Source organism: Chrysemys picta, chromosome 3, assembly GCF_011386835.1.
Source record: "Chrysemys picta bellii isolate R12L10 chromosome 3, ASM1138683v2, whole genome shotgun sequence".
Lineage (NCBI taxonomy): Eukaryota > Metazoa > Chordata > Testudines > Emydidae > Chrysemys > Chrysemys picta.
In genome coordinates, this window is record NC_088793.1 from 114,499,562 (window position 1) to 114,526,201 (window position 26,640).

Consider the following 26,640-nt stretch of genomic DNA (forward strand, 5'->3'; position numbering starts at 1 on the left):
TAAACTGAATAATCCCCACTTCAGCCACTAGTTTCTATTGCTGTTACTCTACTTCCCCAACCCCTTCATCTTTCTAATGTGGAGGGCTTGGTTCAAGCCGAAAGCAGCTTTCCCATGGTAGTGGGATACTGCAAATTAGATGCAAAGATCATGACTATGTGTTTTACTGAAAACATTATGAATGTGGGATTCCTTCCTTCCTTCACTGTCTGCAGCTTATTTCAAACCATGAGATAAAGTTTTCCAAAACTGACTAGATTAAAGGTTTGTTTCCTTTGAAATTTAATCTCCAACCACCTAGTTCTATATTATTTATATTACTGTAACTCCTAGAAGCTCCAGTCATGGACCAGGACCCTATTGTGCTAGGGTCATCTCTACATCTACCAACTGACACTTACTTACATAGTGTTTTTTTCCCCAAAGAGCTACCAAAATGGGTCACTGAACATTGTACTGTGATCACTTCACTTTACCCATTGCTGAAATGAGGTGGAACACAGCAACCATTCTGTGCTAACAGCACGATGATCCATCATTGTAGGTGGAGAAGTACTTTTTCAATTGAAACTGCAGCAGAAATCCAGAAAAATGTGTATATAATTACTCTAACTAGAATTCAGTCAACACATCTCAAGTGTCAGTTCCTACATTATGAAAAGTACCAGGGGATATTTTATATCTGCAAGTGAACAAGGTCTTAGTTTGAAGTCCCATCTGAAAGACAGCCTTACCAGCATCATTTCAGTAGTGTCTGCTGAGCTAACAGTGCTACCACTGTGCAATGCATCTTTCAGCACCTACATTTTCTTTGGTAGTCTCTCAGCTATGTAATGAGCAGGCTTGATGCAGCATAGTTCAAGGGGTTCTTAGACTGTAAGCCCTTTGGGGCAGGAACCATGTCTTCATATGTGATTGCACACATGCTAGTTCAATTGGGGCCCTGCTCCTGGATGGGTACATTGCAACACAAATGTAAAATAACAAATCACTTGATAGGATCACAATTTATTAATGCCTCAGTTGGCTTGACTGCATCAAGCCTGTCCTGATCTTCTTACACCACAAATTCAGTGCTGCGCTGGCTGATGCCTCCAAGAGAGCAGCCACCTTTTCTTTGCCTTGTCCTTGGCTGGAGGGAAGATAAGAAAGGCTTAGTCAGAGACCAAGGGGCAGGAAGGGGGAGCGCTGTGCTTGTTTAGCTGAGAGCCGAAGGTCAGGCACACTCCACAGCTCCTTTCTTTTTGCTCTCGGGGATGGAATTAAGGCCCAGTACTCCAGTACCATGGGGGGATCTTTCATCCCCCACCTTCGCCACTCACTGAAGCGATAGCCTAGGAGCCCTGGCTAACCTCCGCGCTGGGGAGCAGGGGCTCGGCCACGGCTGGGTCTCGTCCTCCTTATCAGCCGGAGTGGATGCTGCAAGGCGTGTCCGGGGCTCTGCTCATGTGATGGAGCCAGCGGGAGAGACGGGCGGGGGGACAAGGGAGGAGGTGATTTTTTTAAAGGAGTTGGCAGGAAGCGGGGCTGGCTCCTTCATTCGCAGGCTAGGCTCACCCTGAGCAGGAGCGGCCGGAGCCCGCCGGGGGCTGCCGGGCGGACATCCCCATTGTTACCGGTGCTGGGCGGACTCCCCCGGGGGCGAGCGGACAGAAGCGGGGCGCCGGGAGAGCGGCAGCCGCACACACCGACATGGGCGCGGGCAGCTCGGCGGAGCAGCGGAGTCCGCAGGACGCGCCCACTGCAGCAGCCGAGTCCGAGCCTGCCAGTCCGGAGGCGGCGGCGGCGGCGCCGCTTGAGCAGCCCGAGGACCCCGCCAAGGTACCAGCCTCGTCCCTTGCAAAGCGGCGGGGCTGAGCCCGCTGTGTGCGTGTGGGGGGAGGGGGCATTCCCCCCTTACACCCACCCGCCGGCCGGGGCAAACTTCCCGCCCGCCCGCGGCTGAACACCTGCCTCCGGCACCCGCCCCTCCCCGCGCGTGGGGGCGGCCAAGTGTAGTGCGCGGCGCGGCGCTTTGCCCGCAGCGCTCTGGGGTTGGGAACTGCGCTAGCGGCGGCTCCGGCCGCAGTCCTCAAACTCCGCCCGCCCCCCGGCGGCCAGCCCTGCGCCTGATGCGGCCCGCCAAGGGGGCCAGGGGCGGGAGCCCCCTTCCTCCCCCACGCGCCGCGGCTGCTGGTAAGCTCGGGCGGGCCCTCTCCTGCATTGCCCCTGGTAAGCGCCTTGCTCACCTTCGGGCGCTAACTACATCCCATTGCATCTGCTCCCTGCAGTGCAGCTGGCTCCGCTCAGCCCGCGGGGGCAGCCTCTCGGGGGGAGGGGTTACCACAGACCCACCCTTCTTCAGCCCCTGCGTATGTGTGTGGTTGTGGGGGAGACCCCTCCCAGTACCCGGGGCTACAGCCGCCTGACTGCGGTGCGCTCCTGCAGTCAGCGCTCAGTGGTACCCCGTGCTCGTGCTGCTGCTCTCTGCAGTCTCCTCTCCTCCCCACAGAGGATGCAGGTGGGAGGCGCCTCTGGTCTGTGCGAAGGAAAACCAGCTAATCTATGGCTTTTCCAGCCTCTCCTGCCTTGACAAGTTGGTCAAACTCGACAGCAGCCTTCCCTGCCTCCCCCCTCCCCTTTCCCTACATTATGACAGCATCTGTGCTGAGTAAACACCCAACTGGAGATTCTCACATCGTGTCATACATGTGTGCAACATGTACAATTTTTAAACTAAAAATAAAGTTGGCAATAGTAGTTAGTCCCTAACGGTAGTTTCCATAATCCTTAATGTATTCCCATAGGAAACGTAGTAATTAGCTAAGGTGAACCAGCACAGATGAGAATGTAAGTGTCTTAATAGATGTGTTGGAGAATTGCAAGAAATTATTTTAATGTGTTTGCGGTTTACAGTAAGTTATGAACGAATACATTTTCAATGTGCTGGAACACTTTCTTGATGGGGGGGGTGATGGGGGCGGGAGAGAAATTATGTGCATCAAGGATGTTTTCATAACATTAGCTTCGTTTTTAGATTGTTCTATATAACAGAGGGGGAAAACTACGTATTGATGCAGAAGTTATCCAACTTTTCCGGTTCTTCAGAGCTGGGGGTCTTTAAAGTATGAGCATTCAAAAATTCTTTTAATCTAATGTGTGGGTGTGAAAGCTTGAGAACTGGTTGTGGCTTGGTTTCCTTAACCTTGTGATTCTGATTTTAGCTTTCAGCTACAATTTTCTATAGTTCCTGGCCTCCAGTAGACCTTGCTTGCATGTTTTGACAGATTCAGTAGTGCACATTAAACTTTAATAGCTTTAAAATCAATGTTAGTTTATAAGATATTGTGGTATTTTGCGATAGTAGTTTGGTATTCAGAAGCCAAAAGTTTACAGCAGGCAAGATGATTGTTGTGAATCTTTTTGGTAGACATTAATGGCAGAAATAATTAAATATTTCTGAAATATCTGACAAAGGTGATTGAAGACAACATTACTTTACTTTGGAGAGGAAAAAATCCTGAGACGGTCAAGCCAGTATCTTTTCAAATTATATGAAAAATATGTTTCAGAGTCAAGATAATGTTAATATCTAAGAAGGGACATAAAATTCATAATCATTAATCCAATTATCAGAATAAAGACAGGATAAAATAATTTTAGGTAATCTAAGTAATGCCCTTTTTGTAGAGGGCCCAAGGCTACCTAAAAGTAACTTTACATATATATTTTTAAATTGTTTTTTTCCATTTTTCTCCTTAAGAAAAAATTATTTCTAATTAATAGAATTAATCTTTTAATCTAGAAAAAGCTGTGAAAAAGGAATCCTCCTTTATACTTTTAACTGTTTTTATTAATAATAGTTTTGTTTTATTGATAATGGTTTCATCTCTGTAAAATACTATTTTACAAAATTTAATTTGGGTCTAATTTAACAGTTTTGTCTTGCTTTGTTTTCCATAGCCTGATGGAAGATTTCTTTTTCATGAGCTTTAGCTTTGTTCCCTTTTGTAAACTCACTCCACTAAAAATCTCACCTACAAAACATCTTGTTTGGTGCTTATTACAATATAAATAGTGTACATTTTTGTACAGTATACAGAATACTACAGTAAAGTAGTATATAAGTGCATAGAGCATTTTTTTCATATTCATTCCATTCAACCCTTTCAAACTGTGAAATTACCAGACTATTATGCTCGTATTTCTTTTTGGTTACAACCTCTTTTACTGTTTAAAAATTCAAAAGTATTAGAGAGCTAATTTGTTTACTGAAGAGCTGCTAATATGACAACTTTAAAGGAATGATCTTTTTGAGTGTGTTTTTATTGAAACACATCAACTGAAATTTTGCAAGCTGCTTTTTAAAACTAATCCAAATTGAGTGAGACTTGGCAGGTCAATTACAGGCCAAAGCACTTGGAAAGTCAACTCTTGAGATCCTGGTTAGGGCCCAATATTATTTCAAAATCTGACAGAGGTTTAATTTTAGTTCTTCCAACACTTAAAATGACCCAGAACATTAAGTCATAGTTTCTCAGAATTTAGTCTGGTCCTGTACTAGATCAACATTTGTCTTGCTCACTTCTAGAGAGTGCCACATTCATATTCTGAGTTGGGTGTATTGTTGCAGGCACCACAGGATATCAGTTTTCACAATATGCTAATATAATAATCTTCAGTAGTGCAATTCAGCCAGAACATGAGTACAAAACCATTATATTGTTTTCAAATGTTAGAATTATAATTGAAGAATTAATAATTAATGCAACTACAATTACTCAGGTCTTCAGTATGATTTCTGTCCAGTCAAGTAAGTAGTAACATGATAGTGGATGCATTCATCAGCCAATATATATTTTTTTGTCTTATCACATCCATGGTGTGCATATATTTGTTGATGAATGTAGGAGAAGTATTTTAAATGTAACTATAAAATATTAATCTGTCAAAGTCAATAGTTCTATTGTTACTATGTTTATTTGATATGGTACATCTGCATAGTATAGAGTTATAGTTGCAAAATGTTTGACCGCATAGACAATAAAAAACAAAACCTTTTATTGTCTGTAACATCCAAAATTTTGCAACTATGACTACATACTAGCCTGTAGATGTATCAAATAAACATGCTACACTATGTGTATGAGGAAAGAGTTTTTAAAATTTCCCTAAGGCTTCCCTTCTTTTCCTCCTCCTTTCTTTCCCCTCCCACCTGCTTGGTGGTAGCAGGTTTTTAAAAAGAATCTGCTGCCAGTGGTATTGCTCAGCTTAGTCTTTTGGCAGTAGTATGTTTTCTTGCTATTTATTCTTTGAATCCCACTACTACTGCCAAGTGGCATAATGGGATCATCAACAGTGAGTTCTCTTTTGAAGTCCAACTATTATCCATTGTTCTGTTTTATAATTTCACTTACAGAACCACATGCCCATCACTTCTGCCTCATTTATATCACTAAATCACAATTAAACAAAAGTTAAGTCTTGTGTTAGTTTTGCCATTGACTTCAATAGGTCCAATTTCACCCTATGACACACTGGTACTGACAACCTGGTGATTGCATTGGTTCCCCCACCCAAATATTTCCTAGAATAAGTCTACGCTAAAATAAATAAATTATTTTTAAAAAAAAGGTGTATCCTTAACTCACATTAGCATCTTGGATTAAAATAGGGGAGAAGACATGGTAACTGAGCTTTTAACTCATGTTAACAGTGCAAGTAAAAGCCTATAGAGGGAAACTGAGGTTGAACTTGAACTGCTCATCTGAGTTGCCATGTCTTCACTGCTATTTTAACCCAGATTAGCTAAACTGAGTTAAGAACACACCTGTTGTTGAAGTATTGTTGTACCCCTATTATAGACAAGGTGAAAGTGAACCTTTGCACCTCACATTTAACAAAACTCTTGCTCTGTTGGACCAAGTTGGGAGGTGAATTCCAAAGTCAAAGACTTTCCACCATGAAAGCTCAGCCTCTGAACACTCATATCTAGGGGCTATTGGCAAGAATACCTTTGCTGGTTTCATGGTATATCTACACTATGGAGACTATACTGGTGTAGCTATGCCAGCATAACTGCATAGTGTAGATGTAGCCTGCACTGACAAAAGTTTTTTTTTTTTTTTGTTGGTGTAGGAACACCATCTCCACAAATGAAGTTAGCTACTGGAGAGACAAGGTGGATGAGGTTAATATCTTTTATTAGACCAACTTCTGTTGGTGAAAGCTTGTCTCTTTCACCAAGAGAAATTAGTCCAATAAAAGACATTACTTCACCCACCTTGTCTTTCTCATATCCTGGGACCAACACTGTAAACAGTGAAGCATTCTTCCATTGACATACTGCATCTATACTGGAGGTTAGGTCAGCATAGTTGTGTCACTCAGGGCTGTGATTTATTCACACCCCTGACCAATGTAGCTGTGTTGACCTAACTCTTAAGTGTAGACCAAACCTCAGTTGTGGCAGAGGTACAGAGCAGTGTTTGTTAGAGTACTTGTATAATGTGCTCGGTATGGTCAATCCCACTAACAAAATGAGCCATTTCACTTTTTACAAGTGTTTTTTAAATGTAGTCCCTTGCAGAGTACATTACATAATCCAATTATCTCTTAGATATGGGAAGGGAGACACTCAAAGAGATTTTAAATTTCACAGCTCATATACATTTTAGTACCGTATATACTCGTTCATAAGCCAAATTTTTTTAGTAAAAAAGGGAAGCACCAGAGAAGGGGGTCAGCTTATGAACGGGTATAGAGAGGGAGAGGTGGGACACAGCCCCTCCCCCCAATAGAGGGAGCAAGGAGAGGCAGCACAGCCAGCAGAGCCAAAAGGGAAGAGGCGGGGCCAGAGTCTCTCCACTTCTGGCCAGGCTGCTCTCCCCCTAGCCTCTGAAGCAGCTGTAGCTCTGGGGCTGGCAGGCTGTGCCCGTGCCGCTCGGCCCTGCCCCGCAGAGCAGGCTGTGGCCACGCCGCCAGGCCCGCTGGAGCACACTGCGGCTGTGCCGCCCAGTCTGGCCCGCTGGAGCAGGCTGCGGCCACGCTGCCCAGCCTGCTGGAGCAGCTCCAGCCAGGCCAGAGACATCCTCTCCTGGCCCTCCCCAGATAAGGTTGGAAGGGATGGGATGGGGAGAGTGTGGGGGTCCCGGGCTAGGGTGGAGTTATGTGGGGGGTGGTCACAGGGGTTACTCCCGTGGCCCCCAGCTTCTCCCCCCCAAAATTTCCCCACCAGTTGCTGTCCCGGCCCATCAGGGTTAGCAGCTGGTGCACCGGGACACTTTGTTTACTTAGGTTTACCGCCATGCCTGTGGATGCTCGAGGTAAACAAACCATCTCGGCCCACCAGTGGCTTCTCCTGATGGCCCAGGAGCTAAAGTTTGCTGACCCCTGAATTATAGGGTCGGCTTATGAACGGGTCATAAAAATTTTCCATTTTTACTTATCCATCTCGGGGGGATTGGCTTATAAACGAACTGGCTTATGATCGAGTATATGTTTTGATACCACTTCAAAATTAAAATTCGAATTTACCATTTAAAACTAACTATTGTTAAATAAGTGCTTAATTAAAAATACCCAACTGTATGAACGTGTCATAATGATTTGGCTGACCGTGGCTGTATAGTCCAGATGTACATTGGCTAGGAGAGGTATATGATTTTCAGGACCTTCATCAGCCAACCAGACAGACAGTAGCATTCATCCAAACTGCTGTATAAACACCAATGAAGTAAAACCAATAGGATTATCTTTGGTTATTAGGAATCCTGTTAAACAGATCAGTATAATATCAGAAGGTTTTAGTGAAGCCTGTTATAAATCTATTACATATATTGGCTTCTATATTTGAACTGTGTTTTCTGACAATTTATGTAGTACAGAGAGAGAATACATGTGAAAATATAGGTCTTGTTTAAAATTTAGACTAGTAATCTCAACTGATCTTGGTGATATGGAGTGTAAAGAAAGGGGATTGCAACAGTTTCCTTGGGCCTAAAAGGGTCATTGTGTTGCTCTTGAAATTCAAGCTACACTCTCTTTATATCTTCCATGTGAGTGCACAGTAATTTCTCCGCAAAGCAATTAAACTGTGTTTGAAAGAAAAGTGTATTTTCGTTTCTCTTCATTTTCTTAGTTATCAAACATCTACAGAATTTTTTTGATGAAGTGGGATTCTTTGTGGTATAGACTTATAAAACTATTGATTTGTGTGAAAAGAACAGGAGTAGTGGGCTGTAGTCCACGAAAGCTTATGCTCTAATAAATTTGTTAGTCTCTAAGGTGCCACAAGTACTCCTGTTCTTTTTGCGGATACAGACTAACACGGCTGCTACTCTGAAACCTGTGATTTGTGTGAGGCACTCAAGTGGGAGAGGCCAAAAAGAGTAAGAATAGAATTATGTAAACTATTTTTCGGTCTTTGAGTAATAATGGAACTTATCTACAGAGTATATCTTATTTCTATGAACAGTATATTTTGATTCTTTCAAGAAGAAAGAAGGACAAAACTTAAGTGAACTTCATGGGGTGTTATATTCTCTTCAATTCTGAAAAGTATGAAAATAAAGTTACTGAAAAGACTGGAGACTTAAGATGCTGTATGTACTGGAAAAGTATGCAAGTTTCACTATAAATAGATTTAAAAACTGATCTAGTTAAACTATGCAAACTTCTAATGTAGACTCACTTAAATGGTTTAACCTTTGCTTATATCAATTTAGCTTAAGTGTGTCTGTTAGATTTTTTTTTTTTTTAATTGATTTAGTTAAACAGGTGCACTTTTCTACTAAGGGCAAATCCTAAAGGACCAGATCCTCAACAGGTGTAAATCATTATGGTTTCACTAAAGTCAATGGAACTACACTGATTTATACCATCTGAGGCGATAGCTTCAAAGGGTCTGTTACCCTGCAGATACACAAATCTCCCCATTCGTTAGGAGATAACATTATTTTAAAGAGGAATTTTAACACTTCAGCAACCTTAGGAAAAAAGTCTATTTTTAAAAAATATACTCATCTACTATTACTCTGTATGCCACTGGTGTAAATGAGGTGAAATTGTTTGTATGTCAGATGAAGTCCTTAACCAAAACTTGTTTTTCTTGATTTTGCAGTGAAATAATAATTCTGTGTTTGACATTTAAATTATTGTGATGTCACTAACAGAGTTATGACTTATGAAAGGATATATATTTATGTCAGAAATGTGAAAGTTCTTTTCCTCCACCGTGAACATTTCTTCTCAGCCTCTTCCCTGAGCATTGCAACATATAACTCTTAGTCTTCTAGAAAATCACTGGAACAACAGTGGGATCCACAAAGCCTGAGTTAGGCACTTTGGCTCCCTATTTGATGCAGGGGAGAGAGCAAAGCACCTAAAATGCAAGTTGCAAAAGCCAGCACGCTAGCCACAGAAAACAGCAGGTGAAGGTGTTGGTGATAGTGCCCACCTTATACACAGTGGACAGAGTAGTTTTTGGAGTGATATTTTTGTATTTTGAAGAAAAGATGTGCTTGTCAAAGGCTCAGCATCCTGACCCTTCAAGGTTCTGGACCTCTGCTCCTTCAGCTAAGTTGTAAGAACTCCTGTAAACATTCCTGAGCCCCAGAGAGGTCCTCCAGCAAAATTCCTAATGGTGAAAAACAAGGAAAATAATTTTTAAGTAACAAAAATTAGTTCAGGTCCTCTCCTCCCCCAGGTCTTTGCTCTACATCATAAAAAAACCCAACAAACAAAAACAAGCAAGAGCACAAACTTAACTTTAAAAAATCCTTTTGTAGTTTGTTGTTTAAGGTTCTGCTCTGAAAAGTGACTAAGGAAAAATGGTACTGTAGGTTCCGTATTTATAGTCATCACTGATTCTGGAACAAGACCAGTCAGTTCACAAGGAAAGAGATTTGTTTTTGTAACCTCTAGCACTGTAAACTCTACCTGGTCTCTGAAAGTGAAGCTGTGTCCTATCATTCTCATGCATCATCACTATTAATAAAGTTCTTGCAAGATAAATTACATTTTCATTGACACCCACTGATCCCTGAAAGTAGCTGAAACGACAAATGGTTGGCTTTACATTATACTACACAAAGAGTTTTACTCTTGTAAATGCACAAAACAAGTGGCAGCCAGCAAGTAAACAACTACCAACAAACTCCCATTCCTCTGACATCATTACATTTCTATCTGCACACATTGGTAATGTACCCTCATCAGATACCCTTACCCACTTGATAGGTAACGGAGGAGTATATCTCCAGCAGTCACTCCCTAAGGCTGTGTTTTTTAATGGCACAATATTGCTTTCTCATTTTGAGTCCTTGTTTTCTGGGTATATTGTAGTAGTTGACTTTCTCATCCACCCTACCAAAAATAAATAAATTAAATACATAAAAAAAGGAGGAAAGAAAAAGTGACAGCCAATAGAGAAAAGAACAAAAAGAATATTGACATGTACATAGTAAATAATTTGCCATTCCTGTTACAACTATAAAAATAACATGCACAAACCCCCTCCCATTTGGGCACCCATAGCCACCTCCAAGGAAAGACATGGAAGAGAAAAGAGAGATTCTGCTCTAGGAATTCCTCGTTTAGGGACCCTCAAATATAAACTAAGCAGCCTTTGCTCTGAGTGATAGTTCTCAGCTTGAAGATCACTTTCTAAATCCCTCAAAAATTGTCCTGTCCCTAATAATCTTTCTTTCTCTGTCTAATCATGAAAGGGAGATATACCCTTCAGAATTCCAAGTTCCTTCATTGGCTTTGCATTGGTGTAACTAATAGGTCCTACTTATGTGCAGGAAGAAACAGAATCCAGTTTACTACCCCTTGGCTGTGTTGGCTAACCTGGGATTGTGGGTGGAGTTATGGTACAGTGTCATTGCTATTTTTCCCCCACTATGTCTTCTGAGCTAGGCAATAACTGCTTCTGCTGGTATTTTATAGAGATACCAGCAGATTTGAACAAGAGCTCTTCTCCCTCTGAAGGTGTTTGACAGAGGACTCCCCTTCACCCAGTGAGAGAATCCAGAGACTGCGTTAAGAATTAATCTTTTATTCTACCCTTCATTCTTACTACCTCTCTTGAGGCCTTCAAACCTACTATTCTTGCCCAGCACCCAACAGTGGATCTAAGAATGTCCTGTCACTCTTTGGGAGGATGGGCTTTAAAGCTATATCTACATTAGGGAAGCTTTGCAAAAAAATTCCTTCCCATCCTAACACTGGTTCAACTTCACTACTATTAGCAACACTAGAAGCCCTAGCATAGATGGACCACCAGCTGCTAAAATTATTGTCAGTATTGTGTCATCTAAAACTACTTGGAACAAGTCAAATTGACATGATACTTAAAATGCTCGTGATTTATTCTAGTGCTCCCAATGTTCTTAACAGTGGTGGGTTGAACTAGTGCTAGCAACAGTGGAAGTTTTTTCAAGGCTTATCTAACATATCCTTGTTTAAATATATTTTTCTTGACAGGGATTTTTCTGTTTATATTGAATATTTTTCTTTGAGAAAATGACATCTGAATTTACATCTGAACTCTCGTGGGGGACAGGATATGGGACCATGTGGTGTCTTTACATATAGTAAATGGACATAGTATAGTTATTTGTAAGCTGTGTTTTGCTGAAATGAAGATGGGTACTCATTGTAAACTTTAGAACATATGCACTTCTTGAATCAGAACCAAAGAGCCTTCTGTTCTATGTGGAGAATCACTGTTATTAGACAAAGGACCAGGATAATTTCCTTGAATATGCGCTGAAAGTGTGACTAGAGATTCCCAGCCATTTGTGTAGCTGTGCCTGATAAACAGTCTTTCCATGATGGGGAGGAATGCAAGGAATGCTTAAGTGCTCTTGGATGTAGGTCATGGTTTATAAAGCTTTGCTTTAGTGAATAGAAGTTCCTCGAAAAGTTCTTGTGATCCTTGAAGCCTGCTATTATCCCTAATATATGAGATTAAATTATAAATCTAATTGGGGATTGAATAAACTTTATCAACCTCTAGGGATTTTGACCATGACATAGGAAAATCTGTAACAGGTTACTTGGTTTTATTCTGCTTTCGCTAAATAATAAATTAATAGAGGAATGGTAATTCTCTTCTTTCTATTATTTGCAAAATAAAAGGATTGAGAACTCTTAGTACAGAAATGATTAATTTGTTTTGGTGTCTTTTTAAAAATAAAGTTACTACTATTCAATATAAAATAAATCTAGAATGTTCTATAGCTGGGGTCGGCAACGTTTGGCATGTGGCTCGCCAGGGTAAGCACCCTGGTGGGCCGGGCCAGTTTATTTACCCGCTGACGCAGCAGGTTCGGCCGATCGCGGCCCCCACTGGCCGCAGTTCACCATCCTGGGCCAATGGGGGTGGTGGGAAGCTGCAGCCAGCACATCCCTCGCCCGTGCTGCTTCCCGCCACCCCCATTGGCCCGGGACGGCGAACCACGGCCAGTGGGGGCTGCGATCGGCCGAACCTGCCGCGTCAGCAGGTAAATAAACTGGCCCGGCCCGCTAGGGTGCTTACCCTGGTGAGCCGCATGCCAAACGTTGCCGACCCCTGTTCTATAAAATGGTACTCAACTGGGGGAAAAACACTGTGTCTGTGGAGAAAAATACAGGACAGAACTGAGTACATTGGATATGGAAGATCAGTTTGTCATCTCCATTGGAATTCCTATACAGTCTTATATTTCACAGAAGACAGAAGCAATAATTAGGCACCAGATCCAAATTACTAGTATCAAACTTACCTTTTAATGTCAACACTTTTATTTTTGTCTGATCCCTTAAGGAGTTTTAAGAAGATACTCAACAGAAGCATTCTCAAATGTTTGTAATGCTTGCAACAGCGTAGCAAAGCTACTCCAAAAATATTTCACTTTTAATGTTTTCATTTAGTGATGTCTTCTTGTCAATAGAAGTTAACCAGTGTGGCTCTTATCTAATCTGGGGGATAAAGGGAGGCATGGAGGAAGTCAGGAAATCAGAAATGCAAGAACAAGCTCTAATGATCTTTAAGAACAGTTTATTGTCACCACCTTTACAGTACTTAATTTTTAGAGCTAAGCTTCTGAGCAAAAACCACTATATCCGCTCAGACTTTCACTATTTATAATCTTTACCGTATTTACTGCAGCCAAAGACAATTGGACTACTGTGGAGTTAAATGCTGAAATTGATTTTACTCTCCAAACTCTTTCCAGATTCTGCTATGAATACTACTTGTATTGTAACTGTATCTGAATTCTAATAAAGAGCTGGGTCAGGTCAAATGGCATTTGCATGATCAGAGTTGAAATTCTTCTTCAGCCAAATATTAATGTCATCCAATAGTTTGGATTGTTTGGGGACTTTTTGTTTTTGTTTTGTAATGCTCATGAAGCATAGCAGCTTTGTGGTTGGATGTGATGAGGACACATTCCCTTCCTTAAATCAATGCACGTGACCATGTCTCTGAATCGCTAATCACTATCTTTTCTGGTAATCAAGCTCATTGGGGTAGGGTTTTAAATGAACATTCAGTAGATGCTGTACTAAAGTGCAACATAATCTGGCAAAAAAAGTGTGTGTTGCTTTTGGGAGGTGGAACAGTGGAGTACTTTTGGAGGTTATCCAGTTTTCTTTTAAAGTAAACTCTGTTAAACTTTATAAAACTTGATTCTTAGAAAACCTATATCTTAAGCCTAAATTAACCTGCTCTGTACCATATTTAACTGGTGGTATAAGGTAAATGCTGCATGTAATGAGAGTTCTTCCCTTGAATGCCAGAAAATGGCTTTTCTTTTTCAGAAGCATCTGCAGGATTTCTAATGCTTGTAGTATGTAAATTCTTTCAATTTTTAAGAGGGCTGGAAGAGATCATCAAGTCTTGAAGGTTTTAGAATTTTGACAAGTACTACAGAATGATCAAACCACCTTGAGATTCAGGTTCCATCTTCTTGTCAGTGGTGAATGGCTTAAGCAGCTTTATTACCAATAGAGAGATTAACTACAATGCAATTGTTTTTTTTTTGTTCAAATCCATTTCAGTTCCTTTCAATCCCTGATGAAGAATCGGCCTGTAAAGCTACAGGAGTTGTTCCCTTGCTTTTTGCCAGTCAGCAAATGTTCAGTATCCCATCCCATCTCCTAGAACTGGAAGGGACCTTGAAAGGTCATCAAGTCCAGCCCCCTGCCTTCACTAGCAGGACCAAGTACTGATTTTGCCCCAGATTCCCAAGTGGCCCCCTCAAGGATTGAACTCACAACCCTGTGTTTAGCAGGCCAATGCCCAAACCCTTCTCAGGGAAATTAATAGATATACACAGACTATTCTAGTCTAATTTATGTACGTATTATGGCAAAAAATGTTAAAAGAATGTTAAAGTTTCAAAGTCTAACACTAGCAACAGATGCCACTAATTTAATTTAAATTATCTCAGCTGGGAGTTGGGAGTTCTGGGTAAATTGTATATTGGCATTTTAAATGTTTACAGCTAAGTTTTAAAGTCATTGGCTGTTAAGCTGATTGAATCTGCAATATTTAGATCATTAATATTTGAATTGTAAGAGCTAGAAACATAGTTATTAGAAACCAAAGAGAGCCTGGACTTTGAGAACTACAGGAGAAGCTGTCTAATTGCATTAAAACTGAAGAATTGGTATATTTATCATGCCAGCACACACACTGCAAGCCTGGGAATAGTTTGCTTAGTCATATGTTATGGAGTTTTCAAGTATTTAGCTTTTAGGAAAATTTGGAGATTGGTTACAGATTATGCTATGGCCTGATACAATTCTGTTTGCTAAGGAAAAATAAAATTTCCAAAAAGGTAAAGAAATATATTTTAATCAATAAGACAATGATAAATGAATGTGTTGGGCTTTTTCTATCACTAAACGGGATGTAATTTGACAGTTTAAAAAACTCCCAAAACAAAACAGCTTTGAAACCATTGGTGAGTGAGTTGTTCTATTTTAATTTAACAACTACTTTCATTTTCCCTATAAAACTGTTTTGAAAAATTCATTATCTAAAGATACCACTCCTGGGTCTCTGCTATCGAGCATGAGACTGAGAGATTTTCCATTTATTTGGGTGGGCTTTAAATCAGGCCCTTAAAGTTCTTTTGGCCCCAAAGGGCAATGGTAGCAAGGTGGAACTGTGAGCCAGGCGGTCTGCTGTTGATCATGTATCACCTGCTCATCTTAACTGTTGCTCTGGGAACTTTTTAGTATGTCCCTTGTTGGCCACTGTAGCCCTGTCTTTACCAGCTGCTGCTGTAGTTCTCCCCACAGAATTACAGAACTGTGAAATCTGCGTCTTTTGTGTTTTGCCACTGTACTGTGGTGCCTTACTTTGTTCTTTGCTGCAGAGCCAGTAACTTTGGCACTTCAGCAACAGTTTAATAGTAACTGACTTTGTGCTTTGGTGCTATGGTTCTGTTGCTTAGTATCCATGTCAGCACTTTGGCATTTGTTGTGGTTATAGGACTATATTAGACGTTATGTTGCACTCCATGGGTAGTGCTATGTTTTAAGTGCCCCGATGCTGTGTCTTTTGCTCTCTAGCACTCCAGTTCAGTGCACCATCTCAATTTCTGTGGGGTTTTGTTTATTTTTGTTTTTTCTTCTGTTTTAGTTTTTTTCTGTTGCGGGATGTTCCCCTTGTCATTCCTTCCTCAGAAGCAGGGAAGATCACTCACCGACTTCAGATCCTGTTGATAAACAGTCCAGTGTTTGTTGTCTCATTTGCTTCAGAGTAAATCACAATATTGTGAGATCCCAGATAAGTTTGTAGCTGTTTCCTCAGGGGCTGAGAAAATGTAGAGAGTGCCTCTGTTTCCCACTCAGAATACTCCAGTGAGATTCCGGTAAGTCTGGTGCAAGGCTGGCCCAAAGAGTAAACTCTTGAAGCTGGAGTCAACCAATACTGCCAAATTCTATGACTGCCACGTATGTAAACTCAGCTTTTTTCCCCATGCTGTGCCATCTTTGGAACAGAGGGCTTTGTCAACACTTTTGGAGCCCTGTTACTTGAAGCAGGTGGTACTGAGCTCCGGAGCATTGGCCAAAGAGGCCAAGACATGTGGTGTGAAGAGAGAGCCAGCAGGTCTCTGACAGACCATTATCATAGCCCTGAAATCCAAGTGCCTTTATTACAAAGCCACCTGATTTCTCCCTCTTTCATATATGGCTTTGAGGTAGAGAGGGAGATGGTGATTCCCGGTACCGGTACATACATCCAAATTCATGGAACTTGTTCTCTCTGTGTGCAAAACTAATCCGGTCTGCTGGGAGCCTGGATAGGAGGGAGCTTTGCATTGCATTGAGAGGAGGAAGTGTGAGGAGAAAGGTTTGGTGAACAGTGTACAGCAGGGGTCGGCAACCTTTCAGAAGTGGTGTGCCACGTCTTCATTTATTCACTTTAATTTAAGGTTTCGCGTGCCGGTAATACATTTTAATGTTTTTTAGCAGGTCTCTCTCTATAAGTCTATATATAATATAACTAAACTACTGTTGTATGTAAAGTAAACAAGGTTTTCAAAACGTTTAAGAAGCTTCATTTAAAATTAAATTAAAATGCTGATCTTAAGCCGCCGGCCTGCTCAGCCCGCTGCCAGCCTGGGGTTCCGTTCACCTAGGCCGGCAGCGGGCTGAGCGGGGCCTGTGGTCGGAACCCCGGCTGGCAAGGGGCTGGCAGCCAGAACCCCAGACTGGCAGCAGGCTGAGCAGGGCCGGCACCCCAGACCAGCAGTGGGCTGAGCGGCTCAGCCCACGCCAGTCTGGGGTTCCATCCGCTGGCTCCTGCCAGCCAGGGTCCCGGCTGCCAGCCTTGCTCAGCCCGCTGCCGGTCTGGGGTTCTGGCTGCCGGCCCCTTGCCAGCTGGGCTCCCAGCCGCTGGTCACGCTCAGCCCACTGCCAACCTGGTGCTCAGGGTGCGGGGTGGGGATGTGGGGGGGTGCAAGAGTCAGGGCATGGGGTGTGGGGAGGCTGGGTATGTGTGAGGAGTGCAGGAGTCAGGGCAGGGCGTGTGGGGAGTGCAGAAGTCAGGGCATGGGGTGTGAGGGAGCTGGGTATGTGTGGAGGGTGCAGAAATCAGGGATGGGGTCGTGGGGGGGGATGCAGGGGGCTGAGTTGCAAGGGGGGTGCAGGGGTCAGGGCAGAGGGCTGGGATCAGGGGGGTGCTCAGACATGGGGTTCTGATATGATGGGGGAATAACTTTTGATCTGTATAATTTTTAAATTCCAAAAGTGGCTTATTTTTGAAAAGTGGTGCTAATGTAATAGCATGTTACTTTGGCACTTGTAGGGACTCTGCTTATAAAGCAATAATGAGGCTAAATTCAAAACTGGATGATTTTTTGTTTGTTTCATATGCTCTAGAAATGTTTTCTCAAGAAAATGTCTAAGAAAACTCAATTGCCCCATTGTGAAAAATAGGAAGCCTTGGTTTAATCATTAAATGTAGTGGCAGAGGGGATTTTGATCCTGTTTGAAGGGCCTGATCCAATATCCGCTGAATTCAGTGGAAGATCTTCTGTTGACTTTAATGTAAGTTAGATCAGGCCCTAAGTGAACTACACCTCTACCCCGATATAACGCGACCCGATATAACATGAATTCGGATATAACGCGGTAAAGCAGCGCTCCGGAGGGGCAAGGCTGCGCACTCCAGCGGATCAAATCAAGTTCAATATAATGCGGTTTCACCTATAATGCAATAAGATTTTTTGGCTCCCGAGGACAGCGTTATATCGGGGTAGAGGTGTAATGAATTTCCACTGATGTCTTCATACATACATGCATACATATATACACACAAACAAAAATTGGGCAGTTTTCAAAATATTTTTGTTTTACTGTCTATCACCTCACTTTATTCTAACCCATTTTTCTGTCATTAAAAACTATTTAACCAGTACTGAAAAAAGCTGTTTAAGATTGGAGGACTGAAAAAATGTTTCCAAATTATTTAACTTTTATCCAGAAAAGGCTATTGTTGGAAGGATTTCCTTGTCAAAACTGAGTAAATTTATTAAATTAAAATTGATCTTATGGGATGTTAAATATGATGGTGTCAACTATGTATATTATATTCTACATTAGTTTTTAAAAGTGTTATGATTTGTCACTTTTTTCTTCATATTTATGCTTGCAGTTGTTGCTCTTTGTAGGATGGTTAGAAACCACACCCCTGAGTTCTTAGCAATAAAGTTGATGATTTAGGCCCCAATCCTGAAAATACACACATGCTTAACTTTACACAGGTAGGTAGTGTCATTGAACTCTATGGGGCTACTCCTGTGCATAAAGTTAAGAGCCTGCATATATGTTTGCATGATCAGAACTTTAAACTGTGATCATGCATAGTGTCCAATTAGAAAATCTTTCAGATTACTGATTCTTAGCAAAAATAGGTTCCTGGTTTCTGGTCACCATGGGGCCAGATTTTCAAACATATTTAGATGCCTAACAATTTTTGAAAATCCCAGTAGGTGCCTATTTGCATTTTTAGATGCCTAAATACCTTTGAAAATCTGACATCCCTCCATGTCCTTCCAGGGCCGCCCAGAGGATTCAGGGGGCCCAGGGCAAAGCAATTTCGGAGGCCCCTTCCATAAAAAAAAGTTGCAATACCATAGAATACTATATTCTCATGGGGGCCCCTGCGGGTCCCGGGGCCTGGGGCAAATTGCCCCACTTGCCCCCCCCCCCCCCCGGCGGCCCTGTGTCCTTCAAATTTTTAGAATTCGTGGATCTCATCCTCTCCCATTTTTTTTTTAGTCATAGATAGGAAGAGGAAAACATGCTTTCCTGCTTTTTCAACTCCCAATTCATTTCTCAACTTTGAACTAGTCCAAATAAAGAAAATATTTTTCCTGCACCTACTAGCTAAACTGAAGTAATTAAGGCAAAAGCTTTTCTGCACAACGGAAACTGAAAGTACTTACATTTGGGAAAATGTAGATACCAGCATTTGCTCCACTGTAAAGATTGAAACTGAAAAGTAGTCACTTACTACAGTAAATGACATTGGGTCATATTTATAAAGCTTGAGTTGACCTCAGAAGTTAAATGTCTTTCTCCTATTTTGCATATGATTAAAAAAGCAGCACCCCTTTAATTCATTAATTTGAGGAAAAAGCATTTTTAATTTATTTAAATTACTTTCACAGATTATGTATAATCTTAGGCTTTAACATAGGTTGCCATGAGTTCATATTTAATTTTAAACGGGGTTATTTTTAAAAAGGAAAATGTATTTAATTTAAATTAAAAAAATCTGTTTTTTTTTTTGTATTTTAATTATTGATTTTTATCCATGATGGCTTGAAGACCAGCTGAAATTTCTTGCATTTGTTGAATGGCCACATGGAAACTAACTAAATAAAATAACTTCTTGTCTGTAAGGCTTTTCTTTCTAAAAATGTCTAGGTTTCATTTTGTCAATATCATTATGAGTAATGTTGCCCTTGTCAGGAGGTGAATTGTGATAGCATTAGCAAAGTTGAGTCTTCAGTGAATTTGGAGAAACTCCTTGATATTTTTGTCTTGCTAAACCAAGTTAAAATTCATTGGCTAAGAGCTTGGGTCAGCCACTTTTTAAAAATACATACCATTTGAATTGTTACATCAAACTTAAATTGTAATGGTATTTACTTGCACATAAACATTCCTAGCTTTCCTGCATTGACAGTGCTGCATATTTCTTTAGCTAGCCTATCTCTTCATAGTTTGGATGATCATGTAGTATTTTTTAGCTGATCTGAGCAAAGGTGCATGATTACAGCTGTCTTAGTAAGCAGTTCTGATAAGGATGAGGCAATGCAGTTCCACTCTGTCTAGCTCTTCAGCACACTCTTGCAGTTATTCAGTGTGACCTCCTATTGTGTATAGTTTGCCTAGCATCACACAAAGAAAAAGGATAGCTTAACAAAACTGGGAGTGGCTGATTTTAGATTACAAAATATGATGAACTATCCAGGAGTCTTCAATTTAATATTTGTTGTTTTTTTTCCACTTTAAAAAATCTTTCATTTGGTTAGGGTCTCAGAAATTTTTCTAACGCAGACTTTTCCCCTAAATTTATAATATATATATATATATATAAAATATTTATATGTGCCAGAAGCTCATTTTTATGTAAAGATATTGCATAACCATTTTACTTTTTTTATTTTAAATAACATTTTAGTAATTTTTAAAAAGCAGAAGACATCCTTTCTTTGCTCCTCCGAGCCTCCCACCAAACCAAAATGTTCATAGTGTCATTTTTAATGCCTTTTCCTTTGTCAGGGTTAGGAAGAGGGAAGGACAGGGCTGGACACTGGATGGATCTGTGGGAGTTTCAGTGACCCAAACTTAGATTTATTTAAAAGCTTGGCTTGATTGTACAAGGACTATAAAGTAACTAAAACCCTGAAAATAAAGATGAAAGAAAATGGATCCTCCTTTTCGTAGTGGCAACTACTTCTGCAGCTGTTTAAAGGTGAGTTGGTTCCAAAAGCTTGAGACTCAGAGAGGACTGTTGTTTGTGGATTTAGCTGTAAAATATGGTTATTAATCTGTGACTTCAGGGAATTTGTCAGTATCCAGTAATATTGATATGCAGAGCAAGAGTGCTTATTCATCAAACTCTCATGTACATTTATATACAAAAGAGAGAATGGAATGTCCTCTTGCACTTGTAAAATCAAATTTATTTTCAAGCAAGCACACACAAGGGAGAAAGGGTGTGGTTGGAAAAAGGAGCAGAAACCTCTTTCGGGTGCCTGTTTGTTTTTGTTCTGTTTTCTGTATTAATTATATCTTTCTTGGTATTTATTTCAGAATTGTTCTAGGTGTTGGTGGGGGAAGCCATCTCAGTTACATCTGAAGTTTAACTCAGTGGGTAGGATACCAAACTCACAGTCATTGGCAGAGGCAGGATTAGAATTCAAATCTTCCTGGTTTGCATAAGTTCACCCCTCTGTGCCTCAGTTTTCCCCACTTGTAAAATAGCCAATGATTAGGGCCCTACTATCCACAGTCCATTTTGGTCAATTTCACAGTCATAGGATTTTTAAAATAATAAATTTCATGATTTCAGCTATTTAAATCTGAAATTTCATGGTGTAATTGTAGGGCTCCTGACCCAAAAAGGAGTTTGTGTGTGTGTATGTGTGTGAGTTTGCAAGGTTATTGTAGGGGGGGTTGTGGTAATGCTGCCCTTATTTCTGTGCTGCTGCTGACAGTGGCTCTGCCTTCAGAGTTGGGCAGCTGGAGAGTGGTAGCTGCTGGCCAAGATCCCAGCTCTGAAGGCAGAGCCGCTTCCAGCAGCAGCACAGAAGTAAAGATGGCATGGTATGGTATTGCCACCCTTACTTCTGTGCTGCTGCCGGCAGAGCTGGGCCCTCAGTCAGCAGCCGCCACTCTCCGGCTGCCCAGAAGTAAGGCAGCTCAGAAATAAGGGTAGCAATACTGCAAACCCCCTAAAATAACCTTGTGACACCGCCCGCAACTCACTTTTGGATTAAGATCCACAATTTGAGAAACGCTAGTCTCCCCCGTGAAATTTGTATAGTATAGAGTAAAAGCACACAAAAGACCAGATTTCATGGGGGGAGATCAGATTTCACAGTTTGTGACTTGTTTTTCATGGCCGTGAATTTGGTAGGGCCCTACCAATGATACATCTTCAGGAGCTGTGACTGTATATTCCCATTTGAGGGAAATGCTGTAGATTTGTTAATGTGTATCCCCAATAAGTCAAGACTATAAATACATAGTTTATTCAGTTTTTTTCCAAAAACACATATGAAGATATGTGTGTGGGGGGAGGGGGGATTCAATAATTTAAAAATAATGCCCTACATTTTCCATAGGGTCTCCTTTCTTTACCAAATCTATGCAAGGCTTTTTGGTAGCACTTCAACATTTTATATTCCATGTTTATTGCAGAAACATCCTCTACATTCAGAACGTGGAGTGGTAGTTGAACTTGGACAATACATGCTCTGATTAAAATTTACTTAATAATCTTTTGGTTTAATTAGGGTTACCATATTTCAACAATCAAAAAAGAGGACGGGAGGAGCCCCACCCTAGCCCCGCCCCTGTCCTAGCCCCGCCCCCGTCTTGTCCTAGCCCCGCCCCTGCCCCTTCCACTCCCTCCCACTTCCTGCCCCCTCAGAACCCCCAACCCTCCCCCCCACTCCTTGTCCCCTGACTGCCCCCCAGGACTCCACCCCCTCCCTAAGCCTCCCTGCCTCTTGTCCCCTGACAGCCCCCCCCAGAACTCCTGACCCATCTAAACCCCTCTGCTCCCTGTCCCCTGACTGCCCCCTCCTGGGACCCCTGCTCCTAACTGCTCTCCAGAACCCCACCCCCTATCTAAGACTCCCTGTTCCTTGTCCCCTAACTGCCCCCTCCTAAGACCCCCCCCCAACTGTCCCCCAGGACCCTATCTCCTACCTGTACCCTGACTGCCCAAAACCTTACACCCCCAACCCCAGACAGCCCCCCCGAACTCCCTGACCCATCCAACCCTCCCCCTGCTCCCTGTCTCTTGATTACCCCCTCCCCCAGAACCTCCCTGCCGCTTCTCTGACCCCCAGCCCCCTTACTGTGCTGCAGAGCAGCGTGCTCGACAGCAGGGTCGGAGCTCCAGGCGAACGGCCCGCGCGATCTGTGAGTGCAAGGAGGGCGGGGGAGGGAGGGAGGGAAAAGAGGGGAGTGGTGTCAAGTTTCAGGAGGGAGGAGGGGGGAAGTGCAGCTCTGGCTTTGGTTGTCGGAGCCCCGGCTGCTCTGTAAGCCGCGCGCACGCTCTGCATGGGGGGGGGGGGGGAGGGGAAGTCCGGACATTGACAAATTCCCCCCGGACGCTATTTTTAACCCGAAAAAGCCGGACATGTCCGGGGGAATCCGGACGAATGGTAACCCTAGTTTAATATTAAAATGCACATTTACAATTCAGGCCTTAATTTTTTGTTTTCACTTAGTAAAATGGCAGGTACATTCAAAGTACAGTATTCACCAGATAGCCAGCATTCTATCACTTTTGTATTCATCAGAATGTTGTGTTTTAATCCAAACCTTGAGTGGGAAGGAGAAGTTCATGCCTATCAGCAGCTCTGAAGATAATGCCCTGACAACTGTCAGTCTTCCCCTTGGTGAGATACCCATGTGACGTTGCACTCTATATGATTTTATGAAAGTATGCTGCTGAGTGTGAATATAATGTAACTAAAATATGCTTCATCCAAAAGGTCTCTTGTAAGATATCATTACAAAGCTTATAATCTACTGAGTGTGGTCATCCTATTTGTATAAATGTATCACTCTTGTATCTGAAACTAGAAATATGAAATATAACTTTGAGGGCCTACTGTAATTATGCAAAGCGTGGGCCATTAATGGTGGTTTGGAATCTTGATGGCTGCCATCAACCAAGACAATTGACTGTGGATGGCTCTGTTTGCAGGCAGGCCTTCCTGTGAGTCAGGCTGGGAGGAATGAAGGCTTGGGGTGTCACAGGACATGTGACCATGTCACCTGGTACTGAAATCCATCTTAAACCTGGTGCTTTTCCATTTAGAAGGGAGGGTGGGGACCCAAAGAGACAAAAGATTCCCGCCTTGTGCCAAAGCCACATAATGGGGTGGAACCGAACAAAGGGGGCTGCAATCATGAGAAATCCCCGAGCTACCACCTGAGCTGGAACAAGGGCTGTACCAGGGGAAAGTATTGTGCCCAGACTAGGAAGGTGTCCAGTCTGTGATAGAAGCTTATTGAAACATTTCTGAGGGTGAGATTTTATCTGTATTCAGTTTTATTACTGTATTAGGCATAGGCTTGCATGTTTTATTTTATTTTGCTTGGTAATTCACTTTGTTCTGTCTGTTACTACTTGGAACCACTTAAATCCTACTTTCTGTATTTAATAAAATCACTTTTTACTTATTAATTAACCCAGAGTATGTATTAATACCTGGGGGGAGGGGCAAACAGCTGTGCATATCTCTCTATCTGTGTTATAGAGGGCGAACAATTTATGACTTTACCCTGTATAAGCTTTATACAGGATAAAACGGATTTATTTCGGGTTTAGACCCCATTAGGAGTTGGGCATCTGAGTGTTAAAGACAGGAACACTTCTTAAGTTGCTTTCAGTTAAGTCTGCAGCTTTGGGGCATGTGGTTCAGACCCTGGGTCTGTGTTGGAGCAGACGGGTGTGTCTGGCTCAACAAGACAGGGTGCTGGAGTCCCAAGCTGGCAGGGAAAGCAGGGGCAAAAGTAGTCTTGGCATATCAGTTGGCAGCCAGAAGGGGGTTTCTGTGATCTAACTCATCACAACCCATTTGAATGATTGATTTTGAAATTTGATGCTTCATGTTATCCATGCTAAATAGCAGTGAAGGGATTAAGGTTATGTCTACACTTTGAACTCGGGTGTAATTCCCAATTTGAGGAGACATATTGGTGCTAGCTCTGATTCAGCTAGAGCACTAAAAACAGAATGTAGCTGCGACATGCCCTGAGTATATGCCTATGGTCTTGGACAGTACTTGGAAGGCGAACCCCTCACACCAGTCAGGCTGCTGCAGCTATACACTATTTTTAGTGCTCTAGGTTAACCAGAGCTAGCACGAGTATGTCCCTGCAGGCTGGGAATCTCCACCAGGGGAGGTACCCACAGGTGGGTCTCATCTCTCCCCCAGAGTGGCCGTGCAGGGGAAGAAGAAGTCTTATCCCTCCTCAGCCCAGCCTGGCAGATAGGAATCTCCAGCGTTCCCAGCAGCATGAGGGAGGTCAGACCCACCTCCAGGAACCTCCCCCAGCTGCAGAACCCAGAACCCAGCTCTGAAGGCAGTGAAGAATTGAGGGTGGCAATCCAACACTCCCTTACAACAGGACACCCCCCCCCCCATCCCCTTATGAATCAGGACCTCAATGGTTACAACACCTTGAAATTTCAGATGTAAATCGTGAAACGGACCAATTTTAAGACTCTGTGGCTGTGAAATTGACCAAAGTGAACCGTGAATTTGGTAGGGGCCTAGTAATGGGAAGCCATCAGAGGTGTTTGTCTGCTTTCCTTCCTACATGCAGGTCAACTCATAGCTGAATTAACCCTCTCCTTGAAAGTCATATAAAAAAGTAACACCATAACAAACAGACAATACTCATAAAATATTACAGGTAGCTTCCAATTCCTTCACAATGAACACATTGAGAACTATGATGAAAGGTTCTATAACAGGTCTGTAAAAATGTACTAGATAACAATTTGCCAGAGGCTAATACAAAAATATGGGAAAGATCACTAGTTATGTCCTGGGGTACTGTCTGGAGAGAGAAACCCACTCTTCTGACCCCATCCTATCTATTGGGAAGGTGGTGGGACTGGAGGGAAGGAAGGAAAATGTGCTGAGCTTCCAGGGAGGGTGCTTTCCCTGGACCTTGCTTGGAGGAGCTGAACAGCACTAATAAAATTGATTTATTGTCAATTTTACTCTATGCTTGAGAAGTTCAGCAGTTTCTCGTTGGAGTCTGTTTTTGAAGCTTTTCTGTTGCAAAATTGCCACCCTCAGGTCTGTTACTGAGTGACCAGACAGGTTAAAGTGTTCTCCTACTGGTTTTTGAATGTTATGATTCCTGATGTCAGATTTGTGTCCATTCTTTTGGCCAATGTACATGGCAAAGGGGCATTGCTGGCACATGATGGCATATATCACATTGGTAGATATGCAGGTGAATGAACCCCTGATGGCATGGCTGATGTGATTAGGTCCTATGATGATGTAATTTGAATAGATATGTGGACAGAGTTGGCATCGGGCTTTGTTGCAAGGATAGGTTCCTGGGTCAGTGTTTTTGTTCAGTGGTGTGTGGTTGCTGGTGAATATTTGCTTCAGGTTGGGGGGTTTTCTGTAAGCGAGGACAGGTCTGTCTCCCAAGATCTGTGAGAGTGAGGGATCATCTTTCAGGATAGATTGTAGATCTTTGATGATGCGCTGGAAAGGTTTTAGTTGGGGGCTGAAGGTGACAGCTAGTGGTGTTCTGTTATTTTCTTTGTTGGGCCTGTCTTGTAGGAGGTGACTTCTGGGTACTCATCTGGCTCTGTCAATCTGTTTTTTCACTTCAGCAGGTGGGTATTGTAGTTTTAAGAATACTTGCTAGAGATCTTGTAGGTGCTTGTCTCTGTCTGAGGGATTGGAGCAAATGTGGTTGTATCTTAGAGCTTGGCTGTAGACAATGGATCGTGTGGTGTGTCCTGGAGGCATGTAGGTAAATATAGTGGTCAGTAGATTTCCGGTATAGGGTGGTATTTATGTGACCATCGCTTATCTGCACAGTAGTGTCCAGGAAATGGACACCGCTTGTGTGGATTGATCTAGGCTGAGATTGATGGTGTGATGGAAATTATTGAAATCATGGTGGAATTCCTCAAGGGCTTCTTTTCCATGGGTCCAGATGATGAAGATGTCATCAATGTAGCGCAAGTAGAGTAGGAGTGTTAGGGGACGAGAGCTAAGGAAGCGTTGTTCTAAGTCAGCCATAAATATGTTGGCATACTGTGGGGCCATGCGGGTACCCATAGCAGTGCTGCTGACTTGAAGGTATATATTGTCCCCAAATGTGAAATAGTTGTGGGTGAGGACAAAGTCACAAAGTTCA

At 42.3% G+C, this 26,640-nt stretch overlaps 1 protein-coding gene across 3 annotated transcripts in view; it reads left to right on the top strand.

Moving 5' to 3' along the window:
- The first annotated feature begins 1,447 nt into the window (after positions 1–1,447).
- Positions 1,448–26,640, top strand: part of AKAP12 (A-kinase anchoring protein 12) — a 112,616-nt gene continuing 87,423 nt past the window's right edge. Inside the window, exon 1 of one of the 3 annotated variants that reach the window (XM_008177415.4) lies at positions 1,448–1,821. In XM_008177415.4, the coding sequence (XP_008175637.2) occupies positions 1,693–1,821 (129 nt within the window). In that variant the 5' untranslated portion in view covers positions 1,448–1,692. Of the gene's footprint in view, positions 1,822–1,999; positions 2,212–26,640 lie in introns of those variants that run through there. The other 2 variants (XM_065588812.1, XM_065588811.1) reach the window with 2 other exon arrangements.